General features: G+C 54.3%; 1 protein-coding gene and 1 long non-coding RNA gene across 4 annotated transcripts in view; one reads left to right on the forward strand and one right to left on the reverse strand.

The window, feature by feature from the left end:
• Window positions 1-18,259, reverse strand: part of PIGL (phosphatidylinositol glycan anchor biosynthesis class L) — a 65,192-nt gene that overhangs the window by 14,669 nt on the left and 32,264 nt on the right. For all 3 annotated transcript variants that reach the window (XM_027131135.1, XM_027131131.1, XM_027131134.1), the window contains exons 3-5: window positions 6,044-6,134; window positions 2,827-2,894; window positions 749-780 (exon numbers count right to left, since the gene is read on the reverse strand). In XM_027131135.1, the coding sequence (XP_026986936.1) occupies window positions 749-780; window positions 2,827-2,894; window positions 6,044-6,134 (191 nt within the window). The remainder of the gene's footprint in view (window positions 1-748; window positions 781-2,826; window positions 2,895-6,043; window positions 6,135-18,259) is intronic.
• The window catches only part of LOC113633119 (uncharacterized), a 31,772-nt gene continuing 18,684 nt past the window's right edge, over window positions 5,172-18,259 (forward strand). The window contains exons 1-2 of the long non-coding RNA XR_003438071.1: window positions 5,172-5,753; window positions 5,998-6,175. This is a non-coding gene — a long non-coding RNA (uncharacterized LOC113633119). The remainder of the gene's footprint in view (window positions 5,754-5,997; window positions 6,176-18,259) is intronic.

Consider the following 18,259-nt stretch of genomic DNA (forward strand, 5'->3'; position numbering starts at 1 on the left):
TGGCCAGGGAGAAACCAGGCAGGTGAGGGGCAAGGCCTACGGAGGAGGTTAACGTCCTGTGTCAACCCGACTGGGTCCTGGGTGCTCAGATACTTGGCTAAACGTTGTTTCTGGGTGTGTCTGTGTTTCACGTTTGAATTGGATGACTTGGTAAAGCAGAAGGCTTCCCCAGCATGGGTGGGCCTCACCCAATCCATTGAGGGCCCGGACAGAACAGAAGGTGGAGGAAGGGAGGATCCATTCCTGTCTGTCTGACTGCAGAGCAGGACATCGGTCTTCTGCCCCAAGACTGAGATCCACACCCTCGGCTCCCCCGTTCTCAGGCCTCTGGACTCAGGCTGAGTGATGCCCCAGCTCTCCTGGGCCCCTGGCTTGCCGACGGTGGATCCCGAGATCTCTCAGCCTCCGTAATCATGTGAGCCAATTCCTTATTTTATATGTATGTATATAAGTGCACATACCACCATAGCTATCTATCTGTGTGTCCTGTTTGGTTCTGTTTCTCTGGAGAACCCCGACTGCACGCTCCTCCCTCACACCCGGAGGATACTTCCCAGTGGATACAACCTGATTTCGAGACCTGGGGACCCGCCGTGACAGGCACGCTGAGCTGAGTCAGGAGAGTGTGGGCCTGCATCCCCCGACCCCCGCCCTGCCCGGCCTGGCTGAGGGCAGCTCTCTGTATACTTACCAGTTTCACCCTAGAGGGATGGTAACGGTGACCTTTTACAGGAGGGACAGGCCTTACCTTTAGGTAACTTCCCTTGTGCGTGCAGGGTCCTGGAGGAGGGAAAGGACAGGTGACAGTGAGCATCCCTCTGCAGCTAACAGGCAGGGCTTTCAGGGCCACGCCTGCCCCACCCTGGGGTCCCTCCACTGTTGGTTTCTAGGCAGTTTCTTGAGCACAAGTCACCATATAGATTCCCTGGATTCCACACCTTTGGCTACAGCTGAAGGGGCCAGGGTGGGTCCCTTACCCAAGGTCAGCCGATCCGGAGGTGGCCAGTGGCTTATGAAGTGCCCTGGTCCAAGCTTTGCCCAACAGATAGGAAGGTAAGGACAGTGGACTCTGTGAAGTTTTTCTCTTTTGAAATTGAGATGTGAGAGTGGTGGAGAATATTGAAAATGTTAATTGGTGTTTCCTCTCTGATGCCCCTTTCTCCTATTTGACACCCTGCCCCACCCCTTCTGACCGTAGAGGCCCTTCTGTGCTCACTGCCTTAAGAGGAGGGGTGAGGTGGGTCCACCAGCAATGAACTTGTTGTTTTGAAAGCTGAGGGATGGAGGCATGGGGAGTCCCCTCCCCGCACCAACACACAGACACACGCACTCATCCACCAACACACAGACATACGCACTCATCTGGAAGGGATTCCCCAGAGCAGGAGTTAAAGATGAGAAGCTGGGAGGAAACGGATGAACTTACAGGCCTCACACACACACACACACACACACACACACACACACACACACACCCACAGAGCCTGAGAACGGATGAACTTACAGGCCTGACACACACACACACACACACCCCCGCAGAGCCTGAGAACGGATGAACTTACAGGCCTGACACACACATGCACACACACACACCCGCAGAGCCTGAGGGAACGGATGAACTTACAGGCCTGACACACACACGCACACACACACACCCGCAGAGCCTGAGGGAACGGATGAACTTACAGGCCTCACACACACACACACACACACACACACACACACCCGCAGAGCCTGAGGGAACGGATGAACTTACAGGCCTCACACACACACACACACACACACACCCGCAGAGCCTGAGGGAACGGATGAACTTACAGGCCTGACACACACACACACACACACACACACACACACACACACACACACACAGAGACTGAGAGAGCGTGAACACACAGGCCTCACACACACACACACACACACACACACACACCCCCGCAGAGCCTGAGGGAACGGATGAACTTACAGGCCACACACACACACACACACACACACACACACACACACACACACACACACCTGCAGAGCCTGAGGAATAGAAAACCCTGAGGTCAGAGGCCACTTGTCCTGCGCTCTGGGTACAGCCCTGGGGATGATCTCCAGGGAAAGAGCTGGGAGGCAGCATCTAAGTGGAGGAGGGAGGGGCCCTGGAGATGCGCCTGGAAACGGCACTGCAAGCCCTGAAAAGCGTTGGGCGCGTTTCGAAGAGGGTCATAAAATCAGTCATTCACGTCAGGCTGCCCCCTCCTTCCCCAGGCCCGTCCAGCAAGCTGCTTACGGGCCCAGGGGGAGCACGGCTCTAGAGATCAGGACACGCGCTCTAGGTCTCCGTGACCCCGAGGAAATCCCTCAAGATGTGTGAGGATCGGGTTTTTACTGGTGAAATGCAGGTGCGTGTCAGTCACATGGAGAGGCTGCAAAGGGCAAGTAAGGTTTCCTATGACATGCACATCCTCCTTCTCCAAAGCAAGATCTGAAATTGTGCACAGAATACACAGCAGGAGAGAGCAAACAAGCTGGGGTTAGAGGAGGGAAAGAGGGTGCAGCCAGGAGGGCCGCCAATCCCCAGAGCTCAGTCCTTAGTCTTGTGCGTGCGCTACAAGGAGCTGAGATTCGGCCCTAAAGCTTTCTGTGGCCAAAGCGGAGGGATAGATCAAATCCGTCCCCCCACTTGGCGTATCCGGGGGTGGGGAAACTCAGCTGTTCAGGAGACGAGACCATAATACCAGGACCCGAGGGCGACTGCCCCCGGAAGCAGGTGGTGAGAGAGCATGGCTCTCTGATGGCCCGAGGGGGGACAGTGACGGGGAAACCAGAGCGCCCTACCTGGCAGCCGCATACAGAGCCACGTGGTTGCTGTGGCCGCTCACACCCCCCGCGTCAAAGGTCACCACCTGCAGAGACACACAGGCTTTCACTCCGGGCCGAACCTGTCTCTCCCGCCTCGTCCCCGCGGCCCGGGAAGGACAGGAGGCCCCAGACCCTGTGCCTGTTCACGTTCTGAGTGTATCTGAACTGACGTGGGAGCGGGTCGGGGGTGTGACCATTGCTCGGCCGACTGTGTGGAGACCGTGACTGTGGGTTTGACTGTTCGCTCTTTTTCTTTTTTTTAATAAATTTATTTATTTTATTTATTTTTGGCTGTGTTGGGCCTTCGTTGCTGCACGTGGGCTTTCTCTAGTTGAGGTGAGTGGGGGCTACTCTTCGTTGCGGTGTGCGGGCTTCTCACTGAGGTGGCTTCTCTTATTGCAGAGCATGGGCTCTAGGCGCGCAGGCTTCAGTAGTTGTGGCTCACGGGCTCTAGAGCACAGGCTCAGTAGTTGTGGCTCGCGGGCTCTAGAGCATAGGCTCAGTAGTTGTGGCTCAGTAGTTGTGGCTCGTGGGCTCTAGAGTACTGGCTCAGTACTTGTGGTGCACAGGCCTAGTTGCTCCGTGGCATGTGGGATCTTCCCGGACCAGGGCTCGAGCCCGTGTCCCCTGCATTGGCAGGTGGATTCTTAACCACTGCGCCACCAGGGAAGTCCCGAAATTTTTTTTTAAAAGGCATATAAGCTAATCACATTATGGTGGATACGTGTCATACATTTGTCAAAACCCACAGGACATGCAGCACCAGAACTGAACCCTAATGTGAACCAGGACTTGGGGTGATGATACTGTGTCAGCGCTGGTTCACTCACTGTAACACATTGTAGGCTCGGGGGGTATATGTATGTCCTTTCTGCTCAATTCTGCTGCGAACCTAAAACTGCTCTAAAAAATATACTGTATTAAAAAAGGTTCACCCCAGAACTCAGGTACCCTGTTCTGAGCCCACCCTTCCCCGCAGCCCAGTGTGGGCCCTGTGTCCACTCCCACCTCTGACGCTAGCTGCCCCCGCCCCTCAGGCATGTCGCAGCATGTCACCCTGGGAGTGATGTCAACTTTCAGTGTCTTGGTCTCCTCATCTGTGAGATGGGAAGAGTGAGGCCTGCCCGCCTTTCCTCTCTGGGTCGAGGTGAAGGTCAAGTGAAGCCATGTGGGAGTGTAGGACCTGGACGGCAGTCAAGGCCGAGTGTCCGCTGCCCTCGGGTGGAGGTGATGCCGGGGCCGGGCTGTCACTGGTGAGCTGGGGTGCACTCCCTGGTCTGGGAACTTGGGGCCACTGCACGTTGGCTCCATCACTTCTGAAATTCCTCAGGGCCTTGTTTCTCTTCATCCTATACCTTCTGATAAGCCCCCTCTCTTCCTGCTTCGAGGAGGGCTGAGCTGATCTGCCTCTAGTCCTGGACTCGTGCAGGTTAGGACCTGACAGCAGTGGCGTCTGCGGTTCTTTGCAGAACTCCATCCACCTTCCCCGCTAAACTGCACAAATCTCTGGGCAAATGAAGTCTTACCCAGACCCCAGTAAACAAGAGGGAATAGTGGGGTTGCTCTCGCTTCTTGAAGATAGTGGCTCACAGGACATGGTCTGTACTTTAGAGGATAAACAGCAACTCATGTCACAGGTGCAGGACACACGACAAATGCTGTCCCAAAGAGGGCTGAAGAAGTCAGGGAAAGCTTCTTGGAGAAGGCGGTCTTAAGCCGGGCCTGGACCACAAATCACTTTTCTGGGACACAAACTTGGGAGGCTCTTCTGAGAGCAGGAAAGGCACGCAGAGCGTCTGTGCCCTGAAGCTCCTCCCTGGATGTTCAGGGCCATGGCTGCAACATGGTCTAAACAACAACCCGGCCCCTCAGTAAGGACCAACCCTGTTCATCAGCGAAGAGCACCGAAGGAAGGTCCAGGTCAGAGACGGCCAAGTTCACAAAGATGGGAGTTTATCCTACAAGCAGGAGTTACTGGGAAACCAGCCGTTCCCATGCACCAAAGCGTGGGAGGGGAGAGTTTGGGGACCGGTCCTGGGGAAGCCGGGGTGCCGAGGGCCACTGTGCCCACCTCACAGGCCCCGCCCTGTACCCCAGGCCAGCCCGGAGGACCAGCTCTGCCCCCCTGCCAGGCTTGGGGCCCTGAGAGGTTCTGAGCATGGCGTGGGGGGTGGCGGGCAAGGGGGCCCAGGCCAGGCAGCAGGCCCGGGCGGTGAACCCTCCAGCTGTGACCCTCAGACCCTGTGGGAAGTACAGCTGGGAGGGGTGGGCTTGCGGCTCTGGTGACCATATTTCCAGCCAGAACAAAGAGGGAAGCCAGCGCAGAGCCCTGCACCTCCGCCTTGCGTGGGTCAGAGCCAGCCAGTTAGGTGCCCCTTTGGCCCATGTGGACGAAGTTCCCGCTGCATTTCTGTCATTAGAGCTCCAAGACGGTCTAATATATCCACGAAAATCTGCTCTTAACAAAGGTCTAAGAAATCCGTTCACCTGGAGAACTCATCACCGATAAAAGCTTAACAGCAGGGACCATCTTTCAACGAGGCTTCATCAAAACTCAAAGCAAGTGGCTGGGTCTGAATGGTAGGATTTAGGTCTTAACTCCTGAAGGGTTAGCGTTCTTACTTTAAAGGTGGACACCTTCTTGGAGCGTAAGATCGACCGCTGGCGGGGCCTGGGCCGGCGGGGCCGAGAGTCGAGGTGGGTGTGGCTGGGCCGTCCGCCTCTGCAGGTGAATTGAATGCCCACTAGAGCTCTAATCGTGACCAGAGTGTTCTCCCTGCAGGGGCTGTGAATGTATCCTCGCAGTTTCTGGAGTGAGGACTCCAGGCTTAAAATCCTAGCTTCACACTTGGCGACCCTGGGCAGCTGCGGGCTTCTGGGGGCCTCAACTTCCTCAGTGTAAGGTGAGCATTATAACAACACTTACCTCCAAAGATACAATGATACCTTAAAACTAAAACGCTTGGTAGAAAGCTCTGTGCCAGCGGGTCGTGGCACAGGCTCGTGGGGTCCTGAGGTTTCAGGTGGCAGCACAGGGTGGGAGTGGGTGGGTGAAGAGGGCGCACTTTGGAAAAATCTCTGCCTGTGTCTGAGCGCTGGGATTTCAGTTACTCAGGAAAGGTGTGTGTTTTCCTCGGTGGGTTTCAGGCAGACGCAGCTGGGCCTCTGCTTCGAGCGGAAGGCATCCCCTTACCAGGTTGATGCGGCTGGCCTCTACGTGCCGGAGGAGGACGTCGGCCACCCGTTCAGTGTCCCACCACACGCCGGGGTCATCTGGGAAATCCCTGGAAGGAAGAAGCACAACCTGGAAACCATTTCTAACCCGGTACAGGCTTCCCCTGGGGCTCCGGTAGGTGTGGGGGGCAGGGGGGAGGCAGCGGCATCCGGATGAAACACTGCGCTCTGGGGGCTTTGGCTCGTGGCCGGAGAGGGAGCAGACATCAGCGAGACACGACTCTGTCCATGAGCTGGGGACAGGTGTGGTACCCACGAGCTCGGACGCAGGGCAGAGGGACACGTGTCTTTGTAAGAGTCAGAGGAACGGCGCGTTGATAAAAGTACGGGAGTTGCTTCATTTAACCTCAGACAGGTGTGAAGGAGCCTCGATGGATGAAGTTAAGTAGCCTGTTTGTTGCAAGGTCGTGAGGGATGGATTTGACCCAGGTTTGCTGACTGTAGAGCAGAGAGGTTTCAGCCCTGGGGAGCACCGCAGCCCCATCCCGCCGGGCACCCTCAGGGGCAGAGGCCTCTGCAGGTGACTCCAAGCCTTACTGCTCCCTCCCCCTGCCACCTGCTGAGCTGAGGCCAAGGCCATGGTCTGCCTTCTGTTTGAAGATATTATTCAGTCTTACACATAGATGGCCATCTCTGCCGGCTCAGGTCCCGGCAACACCCACCCGCTACTGGGAGGACACGGGCCTCTCCGCTCCCCACCTGGCAGGTGGCTGTCACCTCTCCGTGGACAAGGGCCATTAAGGGCCCCACTTAGGACTTTGGTCAAAGGAGAGTCGCTGAAGGTTTTTCAGTAGGAAAAGGACATGAACCTCAGCACTAGATAACACAGCTACTTCCTGTGCTTCCTTGGCTACCTCTTCCGCACCCTGGGGAGCCCCCTGCAGAGCTGGCTTCAGGCTTTTCAGAGCACTGTCCTGCCAGCCGCGACAGGACAGACAGCTCAGCTGGGGGACGGGACAGGGAGAAAGGGAGAGGGAGGGACCAGGACAAAGTCCTGCCGTGTCCCCCGGGAGGGAGCTGAATATGGGATGGAGAACATGGCCTGCTGAGCTCAAGAGCAAGAGAGATGGGAAGGTACCCTGGAGTGAGCTGCACACTCGCCCCTGGCTGGGAGGCCCACGTACAGGTACCAAGGCGTCCTTTTGGAAACTGGATTTACCAATAATGGTCACGTGGATGGAAAAGCAGTGTGAGAGGAAGGGTAGGATGGCTGTTGGCTAAGCCTAGTTCTCGGGCCTGAAGTGCTGAAAGGGGAGCCCCCGAGTGGGGAGCTCGCTGCCGCCTTCTGGGCACCTCCCTCAGAGCCAGGCCCACGGGAATAAGTATTGCTCCCTGAGGTTCTCTCAGGGCCTCTACCCTGAAAGAGGAAGTCAGCTATTTGGGGGACTCTGGACTGTCGACACCCGCCCCCCTCTGTAACCCGATACATCTGATGTGGCAGCACCGCTCTTGGGATCTAGTCCAAACTCCTCTTGGTCAGGCATTCGAGATTTCCCCAGTCTGTCTCCTATTTGACCCTCTTCTCTTGACTTGGGCGAGTAAGTGAGATAACCTACGTGAGAAACTTTACATTCTAAAACTGTAAAGCGATGTGTAAATGTCAGAAGAGGGTCATAAAGTGGTGGCTGTTATTGAGGCATTAGCCTAATCTAGGCCCCTTCAGAAAGGAAGGCAGGAGGGAAGGGGTCCCCCATCGTTTTTCCTTGCTCTGGAAGTCCCTTGCAGATATCTCTGTGCTGACTGCCTGCATCAGCGGTCTCTGGGTTCACAGTGGGGTGTAGGCATCCCAGGAGATGTGTGAGATGATCCACTGAGGTTAAGCAAGACATCGCCAGAATTTCTAGTTACGTTTCTCTCTCTGTTTAAATGTCTATCTTGTAGCTATTTTATAAGGTAACATACGTTAACAGAGTTTGACACGTATACAATTTAAGGAAGCCCACAAACACTGGCAGCGCGTACTCAGATTTTGTTTCTTTTTGTCAGGGGGCTGTGATAAGGGCTGTGTGGGGATCACTTGTCTCATCTACTCACCCTCCATTTTACTTCATCTTTTCCTGGATATTTTAAAACAACTTTATTGAGGCATAATTTACATACTATAAAACCTACCCATTTAAAATGTACAATTTAGTCATTTTTAGCATATGTACAGAATTTCTACATTTTATTTTACTAGCATTTTGCATATATTTAATTCTTGATTCTCTAACCTATTGTAAGTTCCCCGATGGCCAGGTGCTACGTTAGCCATCGAACAGTCAGGGCCAGCTAGGAAAACAGAAACCACCAGGGATTTCAGAGGGAATTTAATACAGAGAATTGCTTACCCCATTGATGGGAAGAGCTGAGAGGCCCAGCAGGGAACAAGGGGACGATCAGGGACTGGAGAAGCCACTGTCACCTCTAGGGTGGGACATCGGAGTCTAGAGACGGGGTGATGGTGGGAACAAGGGCAGTGACTGGAGTCACGGAGAACATTTAGCTGCTGACGGAGGTGCTGCCCGAGGTGGAGGGAGCAGGAAAGGCACTGGTTTTCCCCTCCTCTGCCTTCAGTCTCCCATCACAGCCACCTATTGTCAAACCTATTGAGAAGCCAGGTGACTGGCAAGGGAGCCTGGAAAGTGTGGTGTCCACTGGTCCTGAGCAAAGGCATAAGGTGTTTGGTAGTGCTCCCAGCAGGGGCCCAGTGCACGTCTGCTTTCAACTGCATCCCAGTTTGTTTGTTTTTTAAAAAATATTTATTTATTTGGCTGCACCGGGTCTTAGTTGCGTCACGTGGGACCTAGTTTCCTGACCAGGGATCGAACCTGCGTCCCCTGCATTGGGAGCGCGGAGTCTTGGCCACCGGGCCGCCAGGGAAGTCCCTGCATCCCTGTCTTGACCCTAAGCCTTCGAAGGGCAGCAGCAGTCCGGCCACCTGCCTGTCGCCGTTGTCCACCCCTCTGGGAATGCCGTCGCCCACTAGCTGCTCGGGTGTGGAGGCCACTGCCACGAAGCAGGATTCCAGTCTCAGGGAAGGGAGGCGTGGCAGCGGTTGACAGGCAGCATCACCCCCGCAGCTCAGGGATGGAGCCCCGCCCACGCTCAGAGTGGTCCAGTGTCACCAGGAGGCAATGTGATGCCAGGACGGACCACAGAACACCCGAGTTCCAGCTCCCTGCTCACCAGGTGACTGGGGCACGTGCTGTGTCATCAGGAAAGCTGGGAGAACCTGGGCCACACCTCCTGAGAGCCCTGACTTCTAGGACTTTATGTTGCAAGAAGCTTCTGAGGGAGGTTTGTTCATTACTGGGTATTTTGCACTGGAATAGTGCCTGGCACAGAGTAGGCACGTGTTAAATGTTGTCTTCCCCTTATTATTTTGTAATGTTTTCCTATTTCCCAAGAGACAGAGGGATTACTTGTCATCATGAGGAATAACTGAGATTGATTTTGGACTAGTGTCCCCCAGTGGCTGCCGATCTGTGGCTCTGATGAGGGCTGAGCATGTAGAGATTCTCTCCCCAAAGTCTCACGCTATCTTGCTCTAAGTGTGTCTGTGGTGGGACTGGAACGTGACGTCATCCCGGAGAGGTGAAATCATCAAAGTCAGGAAAACAGCCTTCTGCTTCCCTGTCCCTGGAGTCCTCACTTCGTGTGGCCTCCGGCCTCTGATAACTTGGGATTCCTCTCTGCTCTTCTTTCTACCCAGCCAAATCTCACACATCCTGTGGAGCCTCCTCCACGGACCCTTCTGGATGGAGTTTGGGGCCCTCATTTCTGAAAATAACTGCAAGTCCAGGGGTTCCCCCGGCCACCCTCGGGGTGATAATTCCCTGGAAGGACTCGCAGAACTCACCGAGAGCTGTGATGTGCACAGTTAACAGGTTTTCACCGGGAAAGGATACAGAGTAAAATCAGAAAAGGAAGAGACACATAGGGCAGAGTCCGGGGGCATTCTAAAGGCGGATGGTCTGTTGTCCTCTGCCTGTGGAGTCTGGGCGCTATTCTCCCAGCACTGACGTGTCACGGTACCCACGGAGCATCGCCGCCAACCGGGGGCGCTCACGCGAGCTTTGTGGTCAGACTTCTTATCGGGGCTCCATCACTTAGGATTCATTGGTTGCTGACCGGCAGTCCAGGTGGTTGATCTCAGCCTCCAGGTGACCCACAGCCCCACCCGAAGCTCCGATGTGATGCCACCCCCTCCCCAAACAAAGGCACTGCCATCAGGTGTGCCAGAGGTTACTCCCCAGAGGCCAAGCGCAAAGGCCAGACCTCCTTTTGGACTTGGCCAAATTCTTTACTACGAACTTCCTTGCAGTTAGGAACCTTACTGAACTTTTCTACCAACTATGGCTTGGACGGCCCCACTTCGCACCTAATTAGTGCAACATTCTGCTAATTTCCGTTGTTTTGTGTGTCTCTCTACCTGTAGCCAAGTAGGAGAACAGACCTGTGTCTCACCTATGTCTCACATGGTACTTTGCACAATTCAAGTCAACCCAGTTTATGTAAGTAAGCAACAGCAATAAACGAGCTCCGCCGTGTGCCAGGCACCGACGCGCTGGGGAGCTTAATAGTGGCTGAGCCAAAGGCAGGTGTACCTGCCCGCCTTTGGGGGTTGGAACATACAAGTAAGAGCTTTGGAAGATAGCAATTTTATAAAACAGATTAGGGACAAAAAAAAAAAAAAGAAATATATATATATATATATAAATAGATATATATGAATTGCAGAGGGGAGCAAAAGGCATCCCAATGGGACCACTTCCCCTCAAGGCAGGAAAATATAAAATTTGATAGTGGGAAACTTCAGAGAAATGTCGAAAAAGTGACTCCTTTGAGACCAACGACGTGAGTTGTCTTCTTCCTAAAGTTCAACCCTAATCAACTCAAGGCTTGGGTCCAAGTAATAGCTTCTGCAATAGTTCCTTTCTTCTCTGATGGATTAACAATTCCGCCTTAGATAAACATGCCGGCAGAGGTGTAAACACAAGTGTGAGTCAGCCGTTGGACCCCTCCTTAAGGGAGGGCTGGTGAATGGCCTTTGCCCTGTGTTCCTTTGTGCTGTCCTGCTTCTCGCTGGCCGGAGTTGGCGGGGGTGGGGGTGACTAGAGTTGAAGCAGCCGTCTTGGTGCGTGAAGTAGCCTTAGGTATGAAAGCCAGACACAGAGAAGGAGCCCTGGTCCTTCACACCAGGCCCAGACGGTGCAACTCCTGTCACAGTTATTGTAGTTATTGTGGGTTTTCTGTGATTTCCTGCATAACCAGATCCTGATTTATATATGCCAGAATTTTGTAAAGCCTCCGTTTTATTGATTATTTAGGTTGTTTCCAATTTTTATTATTGAACTAAGGTGGTAACTAGCATCCTAATACATAACTGTTTGCATGCATCTCTCAGTATTTCCTTGGATAAAATCATAGAGACGTACCTTTGGGGTCAAAGGTGAAGTGAGGAGCACCTGGGTAGATCTCCCTCTGAGGAACCGTGTTAAGAGGAGGAGGTGAAGGAACTTCCCTGGCGGTCCAGTGGTTAAGACTCCGTGCCTCCTCTGCAGGGTTCAACCCCTGGTTGGGGAACCAAGATCCCACATGCCATGTGGCATGGCCAAAAATAAATAGATAAACAAATGAAACAGTATAAAAATTTTTAAAAATAGAGAGGAGGAGGTGGAAAGCATGTTAACTCACAAGGAACACCATCACGGAGAGAGAGCCGTGCACTTCACAGGCTGGAAGGAAAGACTAACAGGGACAACTCTTATCAATAGCTCCATTCTTTCTAAACAACTCAGGTGTTTTGTACCTACTTCCTTATCCCTGAGAGCTCCCTGAAAAGGCCAGTTCATTTACATTCTTTGACAGCTGGAGAGAGCGGGTTGGAAGGGAATGAGTTACACGTGGAGTAGGCACCATGGCTGGCTGAGTGGGGCTGTAAGGGAACACGTGTGTTGTCAGGACCCCAATTTCATCTTGTTAACCAGCCCCTCTCCTGGGAAATCACGTGGATGTAATTCAAAGCCAATAGGAAAGCAGAGGTCAAGCCCTAAGAGTAGTCAGGCTTCATATTTAAGGAACGTCTGGACTCGCCCTCCTACCTGAGGCAAATGTGATGCGTGTGCTTCAGCAGCTGACAGGTATTCTGCAGCTGCTCGTTCCTCTCCCCGAACCCAGACCTGAGCAGGCCTACGGCGAACTACTGAGAGGTCCTAGAAACTTCCTTTAATTATTAGCAAGTTCCTTCTTGGCTTTTATTGCAATTTTAATGAAAAGAGTATGGAAATGCCTCAGACGCTGATCTATGCCTGGGTAGCTCTGCTAAGATGTAAAGCTGAGTAACCCTTTCTGGCTCAGACAGAGGATATGGTGGGCTGAAAACGAGTTTCTGGCCAGGTTTGGCCAAGTAGAGCAGAGGTGACACCTCTGAAGACCTGAGGACAAGGGCAAGCAGGGGTTGCACCGGGAGCCCTTACCCGACGCTTCTCCTTCCAGGAGGATTCCCGCCTGCAGAGCCCTTCAGCCCAGAAATGGTCAAGCTGGAGCGGCTCTGAAATGTCTGGCAAGTCACCATCAAGAGGCCCGCGGTCCCCCCCCTTCACTCTAAATCTCTAGTCAATCAGGTGATGTTTCCTGATAAAGAAGCCATCCGTGGAGAACCAGGAATGGGGGTGGAATTTCCAAGGTCGTTTACAGAGGAAGCCTGGAGACTACTTAAAACATTAAAAAGGCCTAGGAAAGGCTGTTTGAAGAAAACAGGCATTTTACAAAGCAAGACATGCAAGCTGCCGGCATATATTCTTTGGATTCTCAGAAAGAGTCAAAACAAATGCAAAATGAAAGCAGGACTTGGTGTGGAGGAAGGCTCACAGGAAAGGGCGTGGCTGTACCCCCCCCCGCCCCCCCGCCCCGAGCTTAAGGCTGCACCTGTGTGCGAGGGCAGTTTGGCTACGGTGCGATTATTCGTGCTCTTTGACCTTATCTTTCTAGAAATTGACTCTAAGGAAATAATCAGCCTAAAAGTCAAAGTCCGATCAGGCAGAGACACCACTTTCACTGCAATTACCGGGGGAAAGAGGCCGGCAGTTCTGTTGTTCTGCCACCAGGGAGCAATTTCTCTAACTTCCTGAATTGTGGTTTATGAAAAATGCTAAAGACAACACAGAATTTTAGCGCATGTTCAAAGTGAAAGCAAAGAAACTTAGATGCACCCAAGGAAAGGAAAGTTAAAGCAGAACCAAAACAGAGAACTCCAGTTAGTAAACTTTAAGTTTGCTCCTGACTTAAGAATGAGACTCATACGAAAGAGGAAATCTATGAAGAGGAATTGAATTTTGAAAACAGCCTGTGAGAGAACTTCCAAATAAAGGGCTCTGGGTGTGTTCAAATGGCCAGGTATCCTGGCCTGGGCTCCCCAGAAAGCAGGGCCGGGACGAAGGCCTATTGGGAGGTGTGACCCGGGAGCAGGAGGGAAGCCGCACGGGGAGGGGAGGCGGTGCTGAGGTGCGGGCTGGCTGCGGGGGCCCGCGGGCTGCAGGACTGCGCAGAAGGCAGGCATCTCAGAATCGTGCATCTGTCCGGGAGGAGAAAGAGGCAGGTACTGATCTTCGGGGGCGGGGGGCGGGGTGGTCAGCTCTCCGGTACTTTAGGGCTGAGCACGCGTGGCAGACTCCGCGCAGGGGCAGGGCTGGCCCGGGCGACGGGCAGTCCGGCCTCCTGGCCGCGGGGAGGCGTCGTGGGTGGTGCCGGCACGCACCGCGCAGGGCACGGCAGGGCGGGGCTCCCAGAGGGAGGGTCGCTGCACGTTTTACCCGTGAGGGCTGCGCATGCAGTCGGCGCCAAGCGCGGGCGCCAACGCGGGTGCAAGACCCGGGGAGGCGGGGGAAGGGGCTCGGCTGCTGCTTGGGGAGGAGGGCTTGCGGCCGGCGGGGGCCGCAGAAGCGCGGGGAGCACCTCGTGAGGACGCGGCCCTGCGACCCCGAGCGGGCGGGTCGCGACCCGACACAGCCGAGGAAGCGGCCCTCCCCGGAGTGCAGTTAGCAAACGCTGTGTTAATTCCGCTGGAAAATGCCCCAAACCTAGCCCTGCCCTAGACCTTCGCGCTCGGCCTGTGAGGGTCATAGAATAAAGTTTGTTTTCCTGCCGGCGGAGCAGCCTCGGACTCTGACCTGCTCTGCTCTTTCTAGTGACTTGCCCGGGCTCAATGGGGGCATCGTCCCGGGAGGGGTGAAGGGGGCGGTGGGCCCTCCTCCTCCCCCCTCTCTCCGTCCCCCTGGGAGAAGGGCTAGCCGGTGGGGACCCCGGCGTGGGACACGGGCCGGGGGCTGATCACCGCGCCCCGCCCCGCCGGCGCCGCGCACGCCCTTATTTGGTCCTGTGGCTCCTCTGCCCGCCTCCTCCCCAGCCTCCCTCCGGTACATTTCTAAACCCCGGGGCTTCCTCTGTCATTCAGGCGGGCAAAGGTCATCTGAGTTGAGCGCTAACCCGAGGCGGTTGGGCGGAGTGCTGGCAGATCACCTGGGCCCAGGCGCCGGGCCTCGGGCTGCAGGAGCCGCGCCCAGGCCAACGCGGGTCCGGGGACGCTGGGTGCGCCCGAGACCCCGGGGGACCCGCAGGGCTGGGGCCGGTGCGCGGACCTTGGGAAGCGGGCGGGCGGCTGCGGGGCGTCCCTTGTTCGCCAGGGACCAGACGAAGAGGAGTAGAGAGGAATAGAAACCAGGGGAAGAGGAGGGGGAGAAAGGGAAGGAGAGAGAGAGAGAGAGAGAGAGACACAGAAGTGAAATAGACCAGCCTGTGTATGTGAAGTGTCCACTCCGACAGGGGCCCCTCCTTAAGCAGTTTAAGAGCCCAGACAACGACCAGATGTCCCAGGAGACCCTCGTCCACATAGGCTCCCCACCCTAACCGTACAATGGATTTTCCTTTCTCAAGGACAAAAAGCTAATCATGACTGTTAGGTATACCTGTAGCTCTCCTTTCTCTGAAAGATGCGTTTTATGTTAGTATCACAACAAAGTGTGCAAAGCTTGCAAGGTGAGAAATTCTTTTCCAAAAATTGCTGATTTATTAGCTGTCTTAGTGGCAACCGAAAAACAGAACCTGCTCACTGAACTCCCTTCAGAGGTCACCGGGTTCTGCTGGAGAGGCCCAGGCCTGTGTCCGGACTCCTCCCCTCTCCCCACCAGACACACAAGGGCTCCCCTGAGCAGAGGCTGTGTAATAATGTTCTCAGAACAGAGAGGAAGGGCCGTAGCCTAAACTTTCGATGGGTCTCTCAGTCTTCTGGTGCCTGAAATGTCTGCCTCATTCCTTTTTCTAAAAAAGCCAAATTTAGGGTTATGTCAGAGAAGGGGTTCATCCCTGATTTTGGCAAGCACCCGAGACACTGTCACATGCCAAGAAACAAGAGCAGACATGTAAAAAACAAAACTAAACTAAACAAAAATACAGACATAAAGCCAGAGGGTGGGGTGTGGAGTCCCTCCGGCCACTTGGCCTGCTCACCAGGACACCCTGGAGTCCCAAGGGGTGGGGTAGGAGGGCTGAACCAGGGAGCCAGGGCAGCTTAGGATGAAAGGGAGCCTTAACTTGTAGGTTCCACTGGGCTGCAAGGCACTGTGGGTGCAGGAGGATCAGACCAGTGCTCAAATAGCAAAATTCAGGACAAACGGCGCTGTCAGAAACAGCCAGACACGTTGCTACGGGGGATCAGAGAGGAAAATTTAAGGTTGCAGAGTGTGGATAAAAAAGGCTCCTGTGGAGGTGGAGGCGTCTGTGCTGGGTTGGGAGGAACAGGCCTCCCGGCAGGGGCCACACGTCCAGTGAGAGGAGGAGAGCAGAGCCACGGTGTGCAGGCTGAGTACGGGGCTGTGGCTGAGACCACAAGTGTAGTTTCGCTGGGCAGGGGGCACCCGTCCCTGTATAGAGACTGTCGTACAGGGAGGAGCACGGGGCGGTTCCTGCAGGGCAGTGGGCAGATCAGGTTTGCTTTAGGAAATCAACCTGGGAACAGTGAGGGACGCACTGGGGGCGTGGAGCATAGCTAGGCGTCGGCAAGTTCCAGTTCAAAGACGTGGCCGCGCGAAACGAGAGCAAGGCGCCAGGAGGTCTCACGGAAGGAGACTTTGCCATATTTAGCAACTGATTGGGTGGTTCCTACCATCATGAACAAGGAAGAACACAACATCGCAGGTGATTCCAGCATCACACACGAGGGCTCCACGTTTAGAAACAGCGCCTTCCTTACAGTCAGATGCCATCACTTTATTTAGTCATCACTTGGTGTGACGGTCCAGGATGGGCACTGAAACTGGTGGTACCCAACTATAGAGAGCTCATCCAAATGGTGCTTACTTTTTTGGGTTCGTTTTAAGATCATCAAAATTGCAACAGCACGTTAAAAAAAATAATTCTCATGAAGAAACTGTAGCCATGGAGAAACTCTCCGGGAATAGCCTCAAGGGAGCAAGAACCAGAACAGTTGCTTGGCGAGCTCTTGAGTCGGGATGGGGGAAGAGGATCGGGTCTGGTGGCGCAAAGACAGCGCAGAGCTGTCGACGGGACCAGCGCTGCGCAGGGCTTCAGGAAGAAAAGGCCGCTGCATTTCACCCCTTGGGAGACCACGGCTGGCCCTGGAAGCAGTGCCCATGAAGAGGGGCAGGCAGTGCAGAAGGACGGGGTCAGTGGGTCGTGAGAGAGCGGCACCAAGAGCTTCAAGAAGTTTGGGAGGAAGTGAGAAGGGAGGCCTGCAGGACCCGGAGTCAGACCCGGAGTCTGCGGAAGGGTCTGTATAGCCCTGAGGATGTCTGAGGATGCGGCAAACAAGTCAGCTCACTTGGTAGAGAGGAAAGCTGCCTGGTGAGGGCAAAAGGAGAGACGGAGGTAAATCCTGGGCAACGTGTGGCTGCAGGGGATGGACGTACCACGCAGGGAGCAGAGCTACAGGCTTGCGCAGGGGTAACGGTTCCCGCTCCGTCGGCTGCTGTGAGGATGAAATGAGATAATACCTGACGGACACTTAGAACAGAGCCTGTCCTGTGATCGGGGTCCAACAAAGGTGAGCTCCTGACCGGATTCCTGATTGGAAGGGAATCTGATGCCAAGGAAGGAAATGGGCGATGGGGTGTCAGGCCACAGAGAAGTGTGGTCCACGGCCCACGTGATCAGATCACAAATGTGAGGGAGAAGAGCCACGCTCACGTGACCTGACTGTCATCGGCCCAGCAGGGGGCCTTCAAAGGTTTCTGTGGATTCGACCTACATTTTGGGAGGGTGTCAGCGAGGGGACGTCTCTGCAGAACCCTGGATGCAGACGGTGGGGTAGAAAGATGGAGACTAAATGGAGACACGGCTGGAGGGCCGAGCAGAAGCAGGGGGAAACTGAGAGGACCCCGGCACCCGCCACGGTGACCACGCGGGCCACAACTACTGAAGTCCGTGCGCCTAGAGCCCTTGCTGTGCAACAAGAGAAGCCATTGCAACGAGAAGCCCGCGCACCGCAACAAAGAGCAGCCCCAGCTCGCCTCAACTAGAGAAAGCCCGTGCACAGCAACGAAGACCCAATGCAGGCAAAAATAAATAAATGATAAATAAAAATAAATAAATAAAATAATTCAAAAAAAAAAAAAAAAGCCAAAACATGTCTCAAAAGAAAAAAAAAAAGTGTCAAAATCTACCTTGTCAAAAAATGGGTTCAGGGACTTCCCTGGTGGTCCAGTGGGTTAGACTCCACGCTCCCAATGCAGGGAGCCCAGGTTGAATCCCTGGTTGGATAACTAGATCCTGCATGCATGCTGCAACTAAGAAGTTTGCATGCCGTAACTAAAGACCCCACATTGCCACAACGAGGATCATGTGTGCCACAACTAAGACCCAGTACGGCCAAATTAATTAAGTAAATACTTTTAAAAAATGAGTGCAAAATGAACTATTGTTCTACATCAGAGTTTTCCAGCTGAGGCCCACAAATCCCTAGATGTCTGTGGCCAAATTCTCAGGGCTCCAGGAGTTCTTAGAAAAAGGTATTTTTATTTTTTTTTTTTGCGGTACACGGGCCTTGCACTGTTGTGGCCTCTCCCATCGCGGAGCACAGGCTCCGAACGCGCAGGCTCAGCGGCCATGGCTCACGGACCCAGCCGCTCCGTGGCATGCGGGATCTTCCTGGACCGGGGCACAAACCCATGTCCCCTGC

This window comes from Aethalodelphis obliquidens, unplaced genomic scaffold (assembly GCF_003676395.1).
Source record: "Aethalodelphis obliquidens isolate GAN/ISIS:26980383/991018 unplaced genomic scaffold, ASM367639v1 scaffold38, whole genome shotgun sequence".
In the NCBI taxonomy this organism is placed as follows: domain Eukaryota; kingdom Metazoa; phylum Chordata; class Mammalia; order Artiodactyla; family Delphinidae; genus Aethalodelphis; species Aethalodelphis obliquidens.